Genomic DNA, 16,883 nt, shown 5'->3' with positions numbered 1-16,883 from the left:
ACTAATTGAGAGCTTCCATTCAGGATACTATTTTCTTAATACCTTGGATAGGAAGCTAGTGGAACTGCAGTGGCACCATGGCCCTAAGTATGAGGGAGATGCCCTTCCCTACTGAAGTGAAAATAACCTGGCACGCCTTCTTCTTAGTACTCAGCCTCAGGCTAGTTTAATTGCCTGTGCTCTCCAGAGGATGAGACTACACAGCAGCATATGTGTGAGCTCCATTTAGTTTCTCTGGCTGGGTCACGGTACAGCAGCAGATGGTCTAGCTACTAGCAACTCAGGGCTAAAATCTAAGGACTTGATGTGAATAGAAGTGCCTGCCCTATGATCAGTTTATGTAGCTAGATAATCTGTTGGGCTGTCGGTCTTTTCCCCACCAAAATACTTCTCATCTCTCTGATCTAAGAAGTAGGAAAGGTTGCAAAGTAGCCTAGAATAACCAGGTTGGGAAAGGGACCTGAAGTAAAACATAAAATAAAGTAAAATCCCATTGTTAGATTAAAAAAAGAATCCTTCTGTCTTTTTAATCCAGACCAAGGATAAGTTCTAGAAGCTGTCAGTATGTGAATTGAGTCACTAGGTTTAGAGCTAACAGAACAGAGAAGGAAAGGCAAGCAGGGAAAAAAGTCCTGATAAGGACAAAAAGGTAGAGGATATTGGGGAACTGGTCTCTGGCCAAAAGAGAAGAATAGGACTTACAAGGGTAAGGCAGAAGGCAGGTTGCTTTATGGGAGGGGCAGTGTTGTTGTCTAAAGATAATTTTCTGCTTGGGGCCTGAGTTGCCCTCTCAGAGGGCTAAAACACAGACTGTATCTGAAACAGTCCAGTCTGACATGAATAGGGTTTAGAAAAGGGGGCCTTGAATGATGGGAATGATAACACCCCCTACAGATCATGGCCATCACAGTGGGTCCCCCCAGAGCCTGACAGGCATGGGTAGGGAGTCAGGCTGGGTTCTGGGGAGAGGAAATAGGCCTGTATGGAGAGCTGTAGCCTGGGTTTAGGGCTCTGATCATAGGACTTCTGGAGAAGATACTGAGGCTACTTGGTTCTCTGGCATGAGTTCCCAAAACACCAAGGCCAAGGTTTCCTTCTTTATGGGAATTCACGTCATTATTACTTTAGGAAAACTCTTGAGCTCTTGAGTTAGAGGACCATGAGAATTCAGGCTCACAGAGAACAGGCCAGAAGGAAAGGGGTACCCAGGGGGTGCAGAGTATGCTGGAATAAGGGAGACTTGGCTAGCTTCCCTAACTCCGAGTTTCTGTTAAAGAGCACAAGAAATGATGGAAACCTGTCTGCTCTCAGGCTTATGTGAGAGTAAGGTCTGGGAGCACTCTGATGAAGGGCAAGGAAGTTATCTTTGTGCTTATGGACACAGCAGCTCCACTGCTCAGGTGAGCAGGCAGTTTTTAGGCACTAGAAGATTTCCATGATGTAGTTCTAGTTAAATGAATGAAATCACATTTGCCAACCTGACCAGCCAACTGACCACATACCCTGGTCAGCCCAGCCTGGGAAGGGAGGGTATTAGTGAGGAGAGGGTCTCTAGTAGCTGAACCCCTATTGAGAGAGTGTGTGGGGACAAGTTGGTGTTGCTGGGGAGGCTCAGAACTATCTCCTTTCCTCACAAATTCTTGATACCACTTGGAAAAGTGAGAGAAATACTTTGAGATATGTAAGACAGTGAGTCAATGCCAGGAGGCTTGGGCTGTACTTCTAGGAGGGGGTATGGCTTTCTGTTGCAGAAGCAGCCCAACTGGCCCCCACCCCTCCCTTGAATATTTTATGTAATTATCCACTTGTGGATAAGGTAGGAGAGGGTAGAATTACAAGGGCCAGAAGATTCTCTATCCTGCCCAGTCCCCAAGGCCCTTTTAGGGAACACAATCAGGCTTCTCTCCTAGCTACCTCCACCCAGCCTATTCCTGGCTCTGACTCTGGTCACACAGTCACTTCAGTCTTGCTGGCTGTGTGGTAGTGGGTGTGTTGTCCAGGGATGTAATGCAGCTGTTCCACTGTGTTGTGTCTCCGAGTTGCAAAGGCCTGGCGCTTGGCTGCGGTCTGACTCTGGCCTAGGGTGTTGTAGGAATTATTGGAGGCACTAGGATGGGAGTGCATCTTGGTCATATGGTAGCGGTCCAGCACAGGTGTAGACACAAAGACATCCATGTTTGACATGGCACGAGACAGAGCCTGCTCTGGGAAGGCTGTCCTCTCTGGGGACAGCAGTGGGTCCTGGGAATGTAGGCGTTCAGCTGACAACAGCTGCTCATCAGACAGGATCCTGTCATAGGACATACTGAACTCCTCTGGCATCACTCTTTCAGGAGACAGAACTCTGTCTTGGGACATGGCTCGTATCGGCCGACGAGGCCGCTCACGTGGTGGGGGCTTCTGCTGGGACATCTGGATGACATTGAGAGGGAGTGTGCCCCGGGCAGCCAGATCAGGGAGGTGGCGCCTCCTCATGTAGTACTCATCAGCTTCCTTGTCAGCTGCAGGGAAGAGACAAGTGGAACAATGGGGGGTAAGGAAGAGCATTGGACTGTCAAATCCATTCAGGGATATGGGGCTAGGTAGAGAGTAAGCTCCACAATAGCACAATACCACTTCAACCCCAATCCCTACAATAAAGTTATTGATTATCAGAGCTAGAAGGGCCTTAAGAGTTTACTTAGTCTGATTCCCCTCATTTTATGGAAGAAACTGAGGTCCAGAGAAATGAGATTAGTTTAATGTTATGTTGTTAGTACCAGAATTTGGACTAAGATTGAAGTATCTTGACTCCCAATCTGATACAGTATCCTAGCCCTGAGATCCTCCTCCTTCTATCACCACCAAAGAGCAGTCAATAACTTCACAAAAAGTACATGAAACTTGTCAGGCAGCTAAAAATAGTAGAACCAATCTTGTAATGTTGAAATAAAACCAAACAACAATCCAACACTTTCTTTTAACACAGCCTATACACTACCCTCCTAACACACATTCATGTTCATGTAATTTACATAAATTCAATAAGCATTTATTAAGTGCTACTGTGTGCCAAGTACACAGCCACCTATCCCCACTCTATAAATGTATACCAGAATATATGCTATCATCAGATTGAGTCCTTGTGGTTAGTGGGGTCATTTCAATCCCCTCAAAATGATTTAAAAAACAAAATGTAGACTCCCTTACCCAAAGCTACAGGATATTCCTACTTTCTTAAACTTCTCATTATGTTTTTCCAGGACTTCCATGGCTTGTACTTAGCATAGAACCTGGCATACAGTAGGTACTTTATATGTGTTTGTTGACTGACTTATTGACTTCTTTTCATTTATACTCTCAATTATACCCCAGTTATTTTTATACATGATTTTCTATACCCAAATTCAGAAATTAGATTGCAACAGATAAGATTATAAACTCTTCGAGAATGAGGTCTGTGTCATATCTTTTTAAAACTATATTTAATACTATATTTTCCCCAAATTACATGTAAAAACAATTTTTAACATTTGTTAAATGTTAAATGTTAACTTTCCCTTCCACCCACCCACCACCCATCCACTACCCACCCCACCTTGAGAAGGGAAGCAATATGACATTTGTTATACATGTGCAGTCATGCAAAGGATATTTCCATATTAGGCATGTTGTGAAAGAGAACATAGACAAAAAAAGACCTAAGAAAAAGAAAGTTAAAAAAGAAGTATACTTCCACTGCACTCAGACTCTAGCAGTTCTTTCTCTGGAGGTGGATAACATTTTTCATCAGCATCTTCAGAATTGTCTGGAATCATTATATTGCTGAGAAAATAGCTAAGTCATTCAGTTGATCATTGTATAATATAGCTGTTACTGTGTATGATGTTCTGGTTCTCCTCATCTCACTTTGCATCATTTCATGTAAGTCTTTTCAGGTTTTTCTGAGAGCCTCCTGCTTGTCATTTCTTATTGTATTATACTATCCCATCACAATCATATACAATTCAACCATTGTTCAGCTGCTCCTTAATTGATGGGTATCCCCTCAATTTCCATCACCAAAAGAATTTCTATAAATACTTGTGTATATGTAGATCCTTTTCCTTTTGTTTTTAATCTCTTTGGGATATAGACCTAGTAATGGTATTGCTAGGTCAAAGGGTATGCATGGTTTTATAGCCCTTTGGGCATGGTTCCAAATTGTTCTTCAGAATGGCTAAATCAATCCACAATTCCACTGACAATGCATCAGTGTCTCAATTTTACCATATTCCCTCTAACATTTGTCATTTTCCTTTTCCGTCATATTAGCCAGTCTGATAGGTATAAGGTGGTACCTCAAAGTTGTTTTAATGTGCATTCTCTACTCAGTGGTGATTTAGGGCATTTTTTATATGACTATAGATAGCTTTAATGACTTCATCTGAAAACTGCCTGTTCATATCATTTGACTATCAATTGGGGAATAGCTCTTACTTTTTTTTATAAATTTGACTCAGTTCTTTATATATTTGAGAAATAAGGCCTCTATCAGAAAAAACTTGCTATAAATTTTTTCACAGTTATGATTACTGTTTATTTCTCTCCATCCTATCCCCTCCCATTTTCCCTTCTCTCTCTGTCTCTGTCTCTCTGTCTCTCTCTGTCTCTCTTTCTGTCTCTCTGTCTTTCTCTCTGTCTCTCTCTCTCTCTGTCTCTCTGTCTCTGTCTCTCTGTCTCTCTTTCTGTCTCTCTGTGTCTCTCTGTCTCTCTGTCTTTCTCTCCCCTTTTACTACCCTGGCCATCCTTAAAAATGTTTTGTTTCTGACTATATTGCCTCCCCCAAACCACCCTCCTTTCTATCAGTGCCCCCATTTTCTTATCCCCTTTCTCTCCTACTTTCCTGTAGAAGATTTCTATACACAACTGAATGTGTATGTTATTTCCTCTTTCAGCCAATTCTGACAAGAGTAAGGTTCAAGAGTTCCTCCACCCATTCTCCCATCTTCACTTCCACTGTGAAAGCTCTTTCATACCTCTTTTATGTGAAACAATTTACCCCATTCTACCTCTCCCTTTCCCCTTCTCCCAATGCATTCCTCTTTCTCACACCTTAATTTTATTTTTAAGCTGTCATTCCATGGCATTTAACTTATACCCATGTCCTCTGACTATGGATACTCCTAACTGCCCTAATGAGAAAATTCTTGTGAGTTATAAGTATCATCTTCCCAGGTCTGAATAAAAACAGTTTGACCTGATTGAATCCTTTCTCTTTCCTGTTTACCTTTTTATGCTTCTCTTGAGTCTTCTGTCTGAATGACAAATTTTCTATTCAGCTCTGGTCTTTTCATCTGGAATGCTTGAAATTCCTCTATTTCAATGAACATCAAATTTTTTCCCCTGAAGGAGTATACACAATCTTGCTGGATACATGATACTTGGTTGTAGTCCTACCTCTTTTGCCCTCCAGAATACCAAATTCCAAACCCTCTGATACTTTAATGTGGATGCTGCTAAATCCTGACTATGGCACCACAGTATTTGAATTGTTTCTTTCTGGCTGCTTGCAATATTTTCTTTCTTAACCTGGCAGCTCTGGAATTTGGCTATAATATTCCTGAGAGTTTTCACTTTGGGATCTCTTTTAGGACGCAATCAGTGGATTCTTTCAATTTTTATTTTACCCTCTGGTTCTAGAATATCAGATCAGTTTTCCTTGATAAGTTTTTGAAAGATGATGTGTGGGCTCTTTTTTTGATCATGGTTTTCAGGTAGACCAATAATTCTTAAATTATCTCTCCTCAATCTATTTTCCAGGTTAGTTGTTTTTCTAATGAGATATTTCACATTTTTCTTCTATTTCTTCATCTTTTTGGTTTTGTTTGTGCTTCTTAATGTCTCATGGAGTCATTAGCTTCTACTTGCCCAATTCTAATTTTTAAGGAACATTTTCTTCAGCGAACTTTTGTACCTACTTTTCCATTTACCCAATTCTACTTTTTAAGGAGATTTTTTTTTCATTGAATTTTTATACCTCTTTTTCTATTGGGGCAGTTCTGTTTTTTAAGGAGTTCTCTTCAGTGAATTTTTGAGCCTTTAAAAATCAATTAGTTAATTAATTTTTACCATTTGACCTATTCATTTCATTATGGTATTATTTTCTTTAGTATTTTTTGTGTCTTCTTTGCCAAGCTATTGACTCTTTTTTCTTGATTTTCTTGCATCATTGTAATTTCTTTTCCCAATGTTTCTTCTACTTCTCTTATTTGATTTTTAAACTGCTCTTTGAGTTCTCCCAGGAATTTTTTTTTGCATGAGACCAAATCACATTTTTCTTTGAGGCTTTGGATGATGCAGTTTTGACTTCAGTATCTTTTTCTGAGGTTGTGTTTTGATCTCCTCTGTCACCATGTAACTTTCTATGGTAAAGTTCTGTTGTTGTTGCTGTTGTTTGCTTATTTTCCCAGCCTATTTCTTGACTTTTAACTTTATGTTAAAGTGGGGCTCTGATACTTGAGTGGAAGGAGCACTGTTTTAAATTTTAAGATTTTCTTGCTGCTACTCTCAGAGCTAGTTCTGGGGAGGTTCTATAAATTTTCAGTTCTCCAGAGGTGGCATGATCTAAAAAGAAGTGTGGTCACTGATCTCCTGGCATGGTCACTGATCTCCTGGCATGGTCACTGATCTCTTGGCATGGTCACTGATCTCCTGGCCTGTGATCTGGTCTTTGGGTGACCACAAGCACTCTTTTCCACCCTGTACCAGTAACCAGGGTTCCCCTGCTCCCTTGTAGCTGCAAATTCTGATTTCCTAGTGCTTCTCCTCACCCAGGAGTCTGACCTGGATCTGTGTATGGGTAATGCAACAGAGTCCTGCACCCAGTGCCAACAAAGGGACCCCTATAATTTCTTTCTTACCAGTTGTCTGACTTCTTTCCTGTTGGTGGGCTGACAACTCCTGCAGTTGCTGCTGCTACTGCTGATTCAGTTACCCCCAAGGCCCGGCACTGATTTGCTGGGGCATGGCCTATTATGGCTTAGCCTGTGCTGGAGTATGCTCTACTCTCACTCCAGTGCAACAGACTTTTTTCTGCTAAACTTCTAAGTTGTCTTCAGCTGGAAAATTGTTACACCCTGTCCTTTTGTGGATTCTACAACTCCAGAATTCATTTTAAGGCATTATTTAAAGTTGTTTGGAAGAGAATTTGGGAGAGCTGAGATGAGTCTCTTGCCTTTTTTCTGCCATTTTGGCTCTACCCCTCCATATTTTAGATATCTTTGTGAATACCACAGTACCTTGTACTTAGTGGACACAATATTTATTGAACATGGTTAAATACTGTATGCACAAATCATAAATACATAACAATACCCACATCTATCTACCCAATTGGCACATTCATATAAACACATATGAAAACTATATATCACACCTTATTCTCCATATAATCTATAATACATCCCAAGCATACCTATAGGGCTAGATGGCCTCTGAATTCCCATCTAGCACTAGGTCTATGATCCCAAGGAATCAACGATATGGTATAACATGTATTTCATAAACTCACATATCCTATACTTATCCCCTGTATTTATTCTAAGACATATAAATCTCCCACTCTACACATACATAAACCCCATATACTTATATATCCTATGCTCACAAATATCAGGTACATATGTTAACATGCATACTACACATATACCCACATTCTACATCTATACTTAAATAGACATTCTACTTGTCTATATATAAGCATTATTTACCTTTGAATTAATAAAAACAATAATAAAGCACTTTATAAATATTGTCTCACTTGATCCTCATAACAACTTGGGATGGGGGTGCTATTATTTTACTATTCTTAAGATGAATAAATTGAGGTCAACAGAGTTTAAGTGAATTGCCAAGGGTGACACAGGTAATAAGTTAGTAAGTATCTGAAGAGGCATTTGAGCTCAGGTCTTCCTGACTTCAGGTTGAGAATTCTGTCCATTATGCTACATTGCTGCCTATAATCTTTATAGACTCTACAGATTTACATATTTTACACCTATACTTGATGTATTCTAAGCATACATTTTGTAAGGGTGTTTGTAAAAACTCCCCCACATGCATACATGTGTATATGTATACACACATATACCATATACAAATACATATGCATGCGATGCATATATGTACATATGTATGTATGTATGTGCACATACACATATACACCAACGCACCTGTAGAAACTTTACACATGATATTTTCCACACAAACCAAAGCAATGTGTATCCCTGGGGATGCACATATGTCCTATTCACACATAATCTCCAGAAGCAAAGCTTCTCACAGACTCCATCTCTTAAATTTCCACAAAGTACAGGATCCCTCATTTCTAGTTTAGGTCAAGATGAATGATCCTGCTGCTCACCCTCTAACTGAGAATAGGTCAGAATTCCTTGAGATGATCAGAAATAAATATCCCTGGTAACAGAAATCAAGTTTCCCACCATGAAGGACAGCTAGGAGTCTCCACGGCTCCTCTTTTCGTTTAATAAGTTCATTGTCAGTTTCAAGAAGGTACTCAGTCTCTGTTCTCTACCTGTGGCTAAAATATCATAATGGAGCACTTTCGAGTATTTGTAAAGTGAGTCTTCTCCATAGCATTTCTCTGTCTTTTAGACTTAATTCCTCCCAAACCCAAAGACTCCTTGGATTCAAATAACAATGGTGGAGTTCCTAGAGCCACTGGTCTAGGAAGAGACTGATAAAACTGATGGTAGGAGCAGGAGTCCAGAATTGTCATATTATCAGTCAAGTTAAGCCTTAGCTCAGGGCTTCTGGGGGATAGAGGGAAAAGGGAAGGTGGGAAGGATGGAAAGCTGCTCTGTTGAACTTTACCTCCTCAGCAAGCAATGTAGCCAGGGTAAAGGGATATGAGTTTGGCAATACTGGATTTATGTTGGCCACAAGTCAGTAATGGTAGGTAGACTTCTAGGGAGGACACCAGAATAACCTCAGACCATCCTGCTCTGGAACTTAAAGTGGAGGGAAGGGCAGCATAGACTAACCCTCTACAATGTCCAGGCTTCCTTCTAACTTAAGAAGGGAAGAGTTGTTGATAAGTGAGCTTAGCAATGAGTCCATAAGAGGATATAGAAATTGTAGAATTTTTGAGTTGGAAGGGACCCAAAAATCATCTAGTTTAATCTGCTTATTTTACAGATGGAGAAACTTGAGTCTAGAAAAATTAATTAATTTTTCAAGGTCACAGGGCTAGCAAGAGAAAGAGCTTGATCTGAGAACCAGGTCATTTTTCTCCAAATCTAACATAACGTCCATTAAAACAGGGGTTTTTAACATTTTCTTGTGTGCCACAGATGCATTTAGTCTATTAGGTGAATCCCATGGATCTCTTCTCAGAATAATGCTTTTAAATGCATGAGATAAAATGCAAAGAATTACAAAGGAATCAATTATATTGAAATAGAGTTCACAGATCTAGGTTTAAAAAAGAAAAAAAAAACAACACAAAAGTATGAGTGCTAAGCCAGAGATGTTAAACACATAGCTACAACATTCCCAAGTGCAGCCCCAACTGAATTAAAAAGTAATTGGGAAATAATTAACAAAATAAATAAAATATAGATAATATTACATTTTGAATCTGTCAATGTGCATCCCACAGATATCCTTGTGTTTTGAGTTTGACATCACTGTACTAAACCACACTGCCTTTCTCCTCCATCCTCATCCTTTTTCTATATGCTTGGGAGAAAGAGATGGGACAGGTTCTCATATCCTTGTAAAGAAAAGGAAATCTAGCTGCAATCTGAGACTGAAGCGCAACCAAAGGAAACAACACCTACTTAGCCTCTTCAAAGATGAGTATTTGCTGGGGTTGGTCTTAACTGCAGATTCATAGGATGGGGGGAGGTGAGCCAAGTTCTGGAAGGATCGAGAGAAAGAAAGATCGTAGGGCTCTGTGGCTGATGTCAGGATATTGTTCATCCGTGGCTTTTCTGAAAGAAAGAAGGACAAGGGAACCATTAAAACATTCCTGCTACTACTTTGGCAGGGAACTTTGTAGATCAAGAATTCTCCTATCCCCACCTCCCATGCAGGATGAATTTCAGTTATCAATAACCCCAGGGTGCATTCTTTCCACTGTTTTGGTCCAAAAGGACACTGTTGTTGTTCAGTGAGGAAAGACTTCAGTTTGAATAACACTGGAATCTAGCTTAATCTATCTCCCTCCACCGGGGATCCTAAGTCAACCCCTCATGTAAGTTTTTTTCATAAAATTCATAGAATGTCAGTGTTGGAAGGGGCAATAGAGACCATTTACTGCTAGTCCAACAATCTTATTTTACAGATGAAGAAATGAAGGCTCAGAGAGATATTGACTTGCTCAGTAGTTTTTCTCTAATGCTTAGTTTCTATGCAGCCTTGGGCAAGTCACTTAACCTAGCTGAGCTTCCATTTTTCTCCTCTGTAAATGAGGGGTTTGAACCAGATGACACCTGAGGGCCTCCTAACTCTAGATGGATGCTCTTGTACTTAGTTAAGGGCACAAACAGAAATGGAAACCAGTTCTCTTGACTTCTAGTTTAGTCAATAGTCTCCATTTCATCACAGCTGCCTCTCATGACTTCTTTTTCTCCATTACGTAAGGCAAGCATTTTTTATGCATATGTCAATAAGCAGTCACAGTGAAATAAATATTAAAGCCATTTTTTTCAAATACCTCATCCAAAACCACCTTTCATTTCTCTTATACACTTGGAGAAGGGATAGGGAAAGAGATAGGTGGGTGGTGGTGGTGTGACCAAAAAATACAAACATCCAATTGGTCTCACCAACTCATTCTCTCAGGGTACAATTCTAAGATTCCCTGGGCCTGAAGGTGACAATGTTTTAATGTATTCAACTCCAAACCAGGGGAGATACTTATCCAAGGAGGTTCTGGAGTCAGTTATAGAAAATGTTAATAATGGAAATTAAAATTAAAAGTGTGTTGTGTATACATTTTTTCCAGAGAGGTAGATCTTAAACATTTATTGTCATATACTTATCTTTGTCCTTCTGAAATAACAGTAACTGATATTGATATAATACTTTAAAACTGCACTTAAAGGAGTTAGTGGAGTTGATCATATTATGTGTCCAAAAGCAACAAGAAACATCATTTCATGAGAGAGACACTTGAACATCTTATCTTGCAGTGGTCATGGTAAGTATTTAGGGGGAAAAATAAAGAGATTTCAATAGTTCATCATTTGGCCATACCAATGTGTAACAACAATGCTGCTAGCAGCTGCTGTGGAGGTATAAGACAAACAAGACCAACAATACCAGCACACAGGAGGGCTGCTAGCACAGGTCCTTTGATCTGCTTTTCTATGGAAAGCAACTTTAAGGGATTTATAATCTCATTTTAATTAGTCATACATATATTATTCACTTAGTTCAGGGGAAAAAGTCAACACCTTGAACTTCAGAGAAAACACAAACAGAAATTACAAGTAAAAATTATATAAACAGAGTAAATAACACAAATTAGCAGACAGGGCTTTTAACCATCTGTCCATAGCAATACATACATAGTTATCAGAGAGAGAAGCACCAATATCTGGGTTTTCAAAGCCAGGGGGCTCCTTAATGGCTACCCAGAGTCTTATATGGTGAAATCACAGGAATGCTCTTCCAATGAGCGAGACCCCAAAGCAAAATGCTAACCTCAGAGTATATATACACTTTTCAGGGTCAGAGGGCATCACAACCATGTGACTCAAACTCATGTGACTTAGGCTTTCTTGTGACTTAAGTAGATCATCAAAAACTCTGAATGGAAACAAAGACAAGTCTCAATCAAAGGCACTTGATTACTTTGGTGCTGAGAAGAACTAGAACTCCAAAAGAAAAAAGAGCAAAACGAAAAGTCCCACTTTGCTTGCTATTACACAATGTAATAATAATAATAAAATACAACTAAATTAATTTACCTATTCAGTGTCATACCAATTAAACATCTAAAAGATTACTTTAAAGAGCACGAAAAGTAATAAAATTCATCTGGGGAACAAACGTCAAGATTCCCAAAGAAAACAATGAAAAATGAGAAAAAAGGGAATTAGCAATATGAGATATTAAACTCTACTACAATGCAATAATCATTAAAATTATTTGCTACTGGTTAAAAAGCAGAATAATAGAACAGACTGAGTATACAGCATACAGATGTAAATTAATATAGTAACATAAACTTTGATAAACTCAAAGACCCTAAATACAGGAGTAAGGACACAGTATTGGGCAAAACTTGCCAGGAACACTGGAAAGTAGTCCAGCAGATATTAGGTTTAGACAATGATCTCACACTATGTACCACAATAAGCCCCCAAGAAATACTATGATTTCACTTCTGGGAACCAAGATGGCAGGAGTAAGCAGTAAGTCATTGTCACTCTCCCTTATTGACCTCTAAAAAACCCAGAAAATAGTGCCCCAGGAAAAACCCTGTAACAGTGGAGCCAGCAGAAAGATGGGGTAGAGCGGTCTTTTAACTGGGGAAACTTAAAGGATTGGCAAGAAAGATCTATCTCACTTGGGTAAAAAGGGAGCATATTTTAAGGACAGGAAGCATTCCAGCAAGCCAGCAACAAGCCCCACCTAAGCAAACCAGCAGGAGAGCCTGAGCCCCAGGGAGGTGGAGGAAGCAAGCAACAACACCAGGAACACCACATGCCTTAGCATAGCCAAGGGAAACAACAGACTCCAGCTCAGAAAACCACCACAGGTGCTGGTGCAGCCCCAGATGGGTATCCTCCAGCAGCAGACCATCCTGGGCTTTAGCACAGCACCAGGAAGCCATGTATCCTCCATATGCTTCAGTGTGGCCCCAGGGAAATGCAGAAAAACTCCACCTGGCCTTAGCACATGCTAGACACCACCACTAGAACCCCAGCTCAGCACCAGGTAAGCTGCCAGACACCTACAGCCTCCAGCTGGCAGCACCTGAGGCCCCAGCACACAAAGCCAGTGACCAGGCTCTTGGCCACCAGCACAAGAAGCTAAGGACAGAGCCCACTATTCCCCAGAAGCAGAGGTCAACTTTAAAAGCCAGGAAATAGGCAAACAAGATGAGCAAGAAGCCAAAAAGAACACTGACCATAGACTATTTCTATGAGTACAGGGAAGATCGAAACACAAAATCAGAAGACAACAACATTGGCAATATACCTATACCCAAAACCTCAAAGGAGAATTGGTTTCAAGCCCAAAAAGCCTTCTTGGAAAAGCTCAAGAGGGATTTAAAAAATCAAATCAGAGAGGTAGAAGAAAAATTGGGAAAAGAAATGAGAGGCATGCAAGAGAGAGTTAACAGCTTGGAAAAGGAAGGACAAAAATGGACTGAAGAAAAAAACTCCTTAAAAAGAAGAATAGGCCCAATGGAAAAGGAGGTACAAAAGTTAACCAAAGAAAACAATTCCTTAAAAATTAGAATTGGGAAAGTGGAAGCTAATGACTCTATGGGACATTAAGAATCAGTCAAACAAAATCAAAAGAATGACAAAATAGAAGAAAACATAAAATACCTGATTGGATTGGAAAAACATCTCACCTGGAAAATAGATCCAGGAGAGATAATTTAGGAATTATTGGTCTACCATTGGTAAACCATGATCAAAAAAAGAGGCTGGACAGTATTTTTCAAGAAATTATATATATAAAAAAACTACCCTGAGGTCCTAAATAGAGGATAAAATAGTCATTGGAAGAATCCACTGATCACCTCCTGAAAGAGATACCAAAATTAAGACTCCATGGAATATTGTAGCCAAATTCCAGAACTATCAGGCCAAGGAGAAATACCGGAGGCAGAAAGAAAGAAACAATTTAAATATCATGGAACCATAGTTAGGATTATGCAGGACCTAGCAGCTTCTACATTAAAGGATTAGAGGGCTTGGAATATGATATTCTGGGACAGCAAAGGATCTTGGATTACAAGCAAGAATTAACTACCCAGAAAAACTGAACATAGTCTTTCAGGAGGTAGACATTCAATGAAATAGGGGACTTCCAAATTTTCTTGATGAAAAAACCAGAGCTGAACAGAAAATTTGATCTTCAAATAAAAGACTCAAGAGAAACACAAAAAGAAAAATAGAAAAGAAAAAAAACATAATATTCAATAAAATTAAACTGTTTACATTCCTACAGGGGAAGATGATACTTGTAACTCTTGAGAACTGTATCTTTAGTATGACATTTAAAAGGGGTATAAATAGACAGAGGGTGTGGGTATAAAATTAAGAGGTGCAAAAAAGGGATTGTATGGGAAGAAAAGGAAAGAAGGAGGCAAGAAAGGGCAAATTATATCACATGAAGAAGCACAAAGACCTATTACATTAGAGGGAATTGTTTCAACCTTATTCTCATCAGATTTGGCTCAAAGAGGGAATAACATACACACTCAGTTAGGTATAGAAATCTAAGTTACCCTACAGGAAGTAGGAGAAGAAAGGGGAAAGAAAAAGGAGGGGGTAGATAGGAAGGAAGGAAGAAGCAGTAGGGGAAAATGGAAGGAAAAGGGAGGGATTGACAGAAGGAAGGCAGACTGAGGGAGGTGGTGGTCAGAAGCAAAATACTAGTGAGGAGGGAAAGGGAGAGAGGACAGAGAAAAGCTTAATTGGGGTAGGGGGGAACAGGATAGAGAGAAAGACACAGAAATTATAACCATTAATATGAATGAGATGAACTCTCCCATAAGACAGAAGTGGATAGCAGAGTCAATTAAAAACCATAATGCTACAATATGTTGTTTACAAGAAACACATTTGAAACAGAGAGATACACACAGAGTAAAGGTAAAAGACTGGAGCAGTATATAATATGCTTCAGCTGAAGTACAAAAATAAAGAGTAGTAGTCCTGATCTCAGACAAAGCAAAAGCAAAAATAGATCTAATTAAGAGAGATAAGGAAGGAAACTACATCCTGCTAAAAGGTACCATAGACAATGAAGTAATATCAATATTAAACATATATGCACCAAGTGGTATAGCATCGAAATACTTAGAGAAGTTAAGTGAGTTACAGGAAGAAATAGACAGCAAAACGATACTAGTGGGGCACCTCAACCTCCCCCTCTCAAAACTAGATAAATCTAACCACAAAATAAACAAGAAAGAAGTTAAGGAGGGGAATAGAATTTTTAAAAAGTTAGATATGGTAGACCCTTAGAGAAAATTGAATGGGGATAGAAAGAAATATACCTTTTTTTCCTCAGCAATACATGGCACCTACACAAAAACTGACCGTTCATTAGGGCATAAAAACATCACAATCCAATGTAGAAAGGCAGAAATATTAAATGCATCATTTGCAGATGAAGATGAAATAAATATTACATGTAATAAAGAACCATGGAAAGATAAACTAAAAATCAATTGGGAACTAAATAATCTAGTCCTAAAAAAATCATAGAAACAATAACTTCACCCCCCAAAAATGACAATGAGACAATATACCATAACTCATGGGATGCAGCCAAAGCAGTTCTTAGGGGAAATTTTACATCTCTAAATGCTTACATGAATAAAATAGAGAAAGGGGAGATCAATGAATTAGGCATGAAGCTAACAAAGCTAGAAAAAGAACAAATTAAAAATCCTCAATTAAATTCCAAATTAGAAATTCTGAAAATCAAAGGAGAGATTAATAAAATTGAAATTAAGAAAACTATTGAACTAATAAATAAAACTAAGTGCTGGTTTTATGGAAAAAAAACCCATAAAATAGATAAACCTTTGGTTAATTTGATTAAAAAAACCAAATTACCAGTTTCAAAAATGAAAAGGGTGAATTCTCCAGCAATGAAGAGAAAATTAAAACAATAATTAGGAGCTATTATGCCCAACTGTATGCCAATAAATCTGACAATCTAAGTGAAATGGCTGAATATTTACAAACAATAAATTGCTCAGATTAACAGAAGAGCAAATAAAATACTTAAATAACACCATTTCAATAAAGGAACTTGAACAAGACATCAGTGAATTCCCTAAGAAAAAAATATCCAAGGCCAGATGGACTAACAAGTGAATTCTAACAAATATTTAAAGAACAATTAACTCCAATACTATATAAAATATTTGGAAAAATAGGCGGGATCTTGTCAAATTCTTTCTATGATACAAATATGGTGCTGATACTAAACCAGGTAGAACAAAAACAGAGAAAGAAAATTTCCCTAATGAATATTGATGCAAAAATTTTTAAATAAAATATTAACAAAGAGATTACAGCAACTGATCATGAGGATAATACACTATGACCAGGTGGGATTTATATCAGGAATACAGAGATGGTTCAATATTAAGAAAACTATCAGCATAATTGACCATATCAATAACAACATTAGTAGAAATATCATAAGTAGCATCTATCTAAATTCATCAACAAGCATTATATGTAATGGGGATAAGCTAGAAGCATTCCCAGTAAATGAGGTGTGAAACAAGTATGTCCATTATCACCATGGTTATTCAATATTGTACTAGAAATTTTAGCTTTAGCAATAAGGGAAGAAAAAGAAATTGAAGGAATTAGAATAAGCAATGAGGAAACAAAGCCACCACTCTTTGATATATATGATGGTGTACTTACAGAATCTTAGAGAATCTACTAAAAAACTACTTGAAATACTTAACAACTTTAGCAAAGTTGCAGGATATAAAATAAACCCACATAAATCATTGGTATTTCTATATATTACTAACAAAGCCCAACAGCAAGAGATAGAAAGAGGAATTCCACTTAAAGAAACTGTAGCCACTATAAAAAATTTGGGAATCTACTTGTCAAGACAAACCCACAAACTATATGAACACAATTACAAAACACTGTTCACACAAATAAAGTCAG

General features: G+C 38.6%; 1 protein-coding gene across 3 annotated transcripts in view; it reads right to left on the bottom strand.

The window, feature by feature from the left end:
• Positions 1-1,824: 1,824 nt before the first annotated feature.
• The window catches only part of SHISA6 (shisa family member 6), a 522,224-nt gene continuing 507,165 nt past the window's right edge, over positions 1,825-16,883 (bottom strand). For all 3 annotated transcript variants that reach the window (XM_036756084.1, XM_036756083.1, XM_036756085.1), the window contains 2 exons: positions 9,822-9,974; positions 1,825-2,501 (listed from right to left, as the gene is read on the bottom strand). In XM_036756084.1, the coding sequence (XP_036611979.1) occupies positions 1,948-2,501; positions 9,822-9,974 (707 nt within the window). In that variant the 3' untranslated portion in view covers positions 1,825-1,947. The remainder of the gene's footprint in view (positions 2,502-9,821; positions 9,975-16,883) is intronic.

Source organism: Trichosurus vulpecula, chromosome 4 (genome assembly GCF_011100635.1).
Source record: "Trichosurus vulpecula isolate mTriVul1 chromosome 4, mTriVul1.pri, whole genome shotgun sequence".
NCBI lineage: Eukaryota > Metazoa > Chordata > Mammalia > Diprotodontia > Phalangeridae > Trichosurus > Trichosurus vulpecula.
The sequence above is the reverse complement of the archived record's forward strand: the minus strand, read 5'-3'. Positions and strand labels throughout refer to the sequence as shown.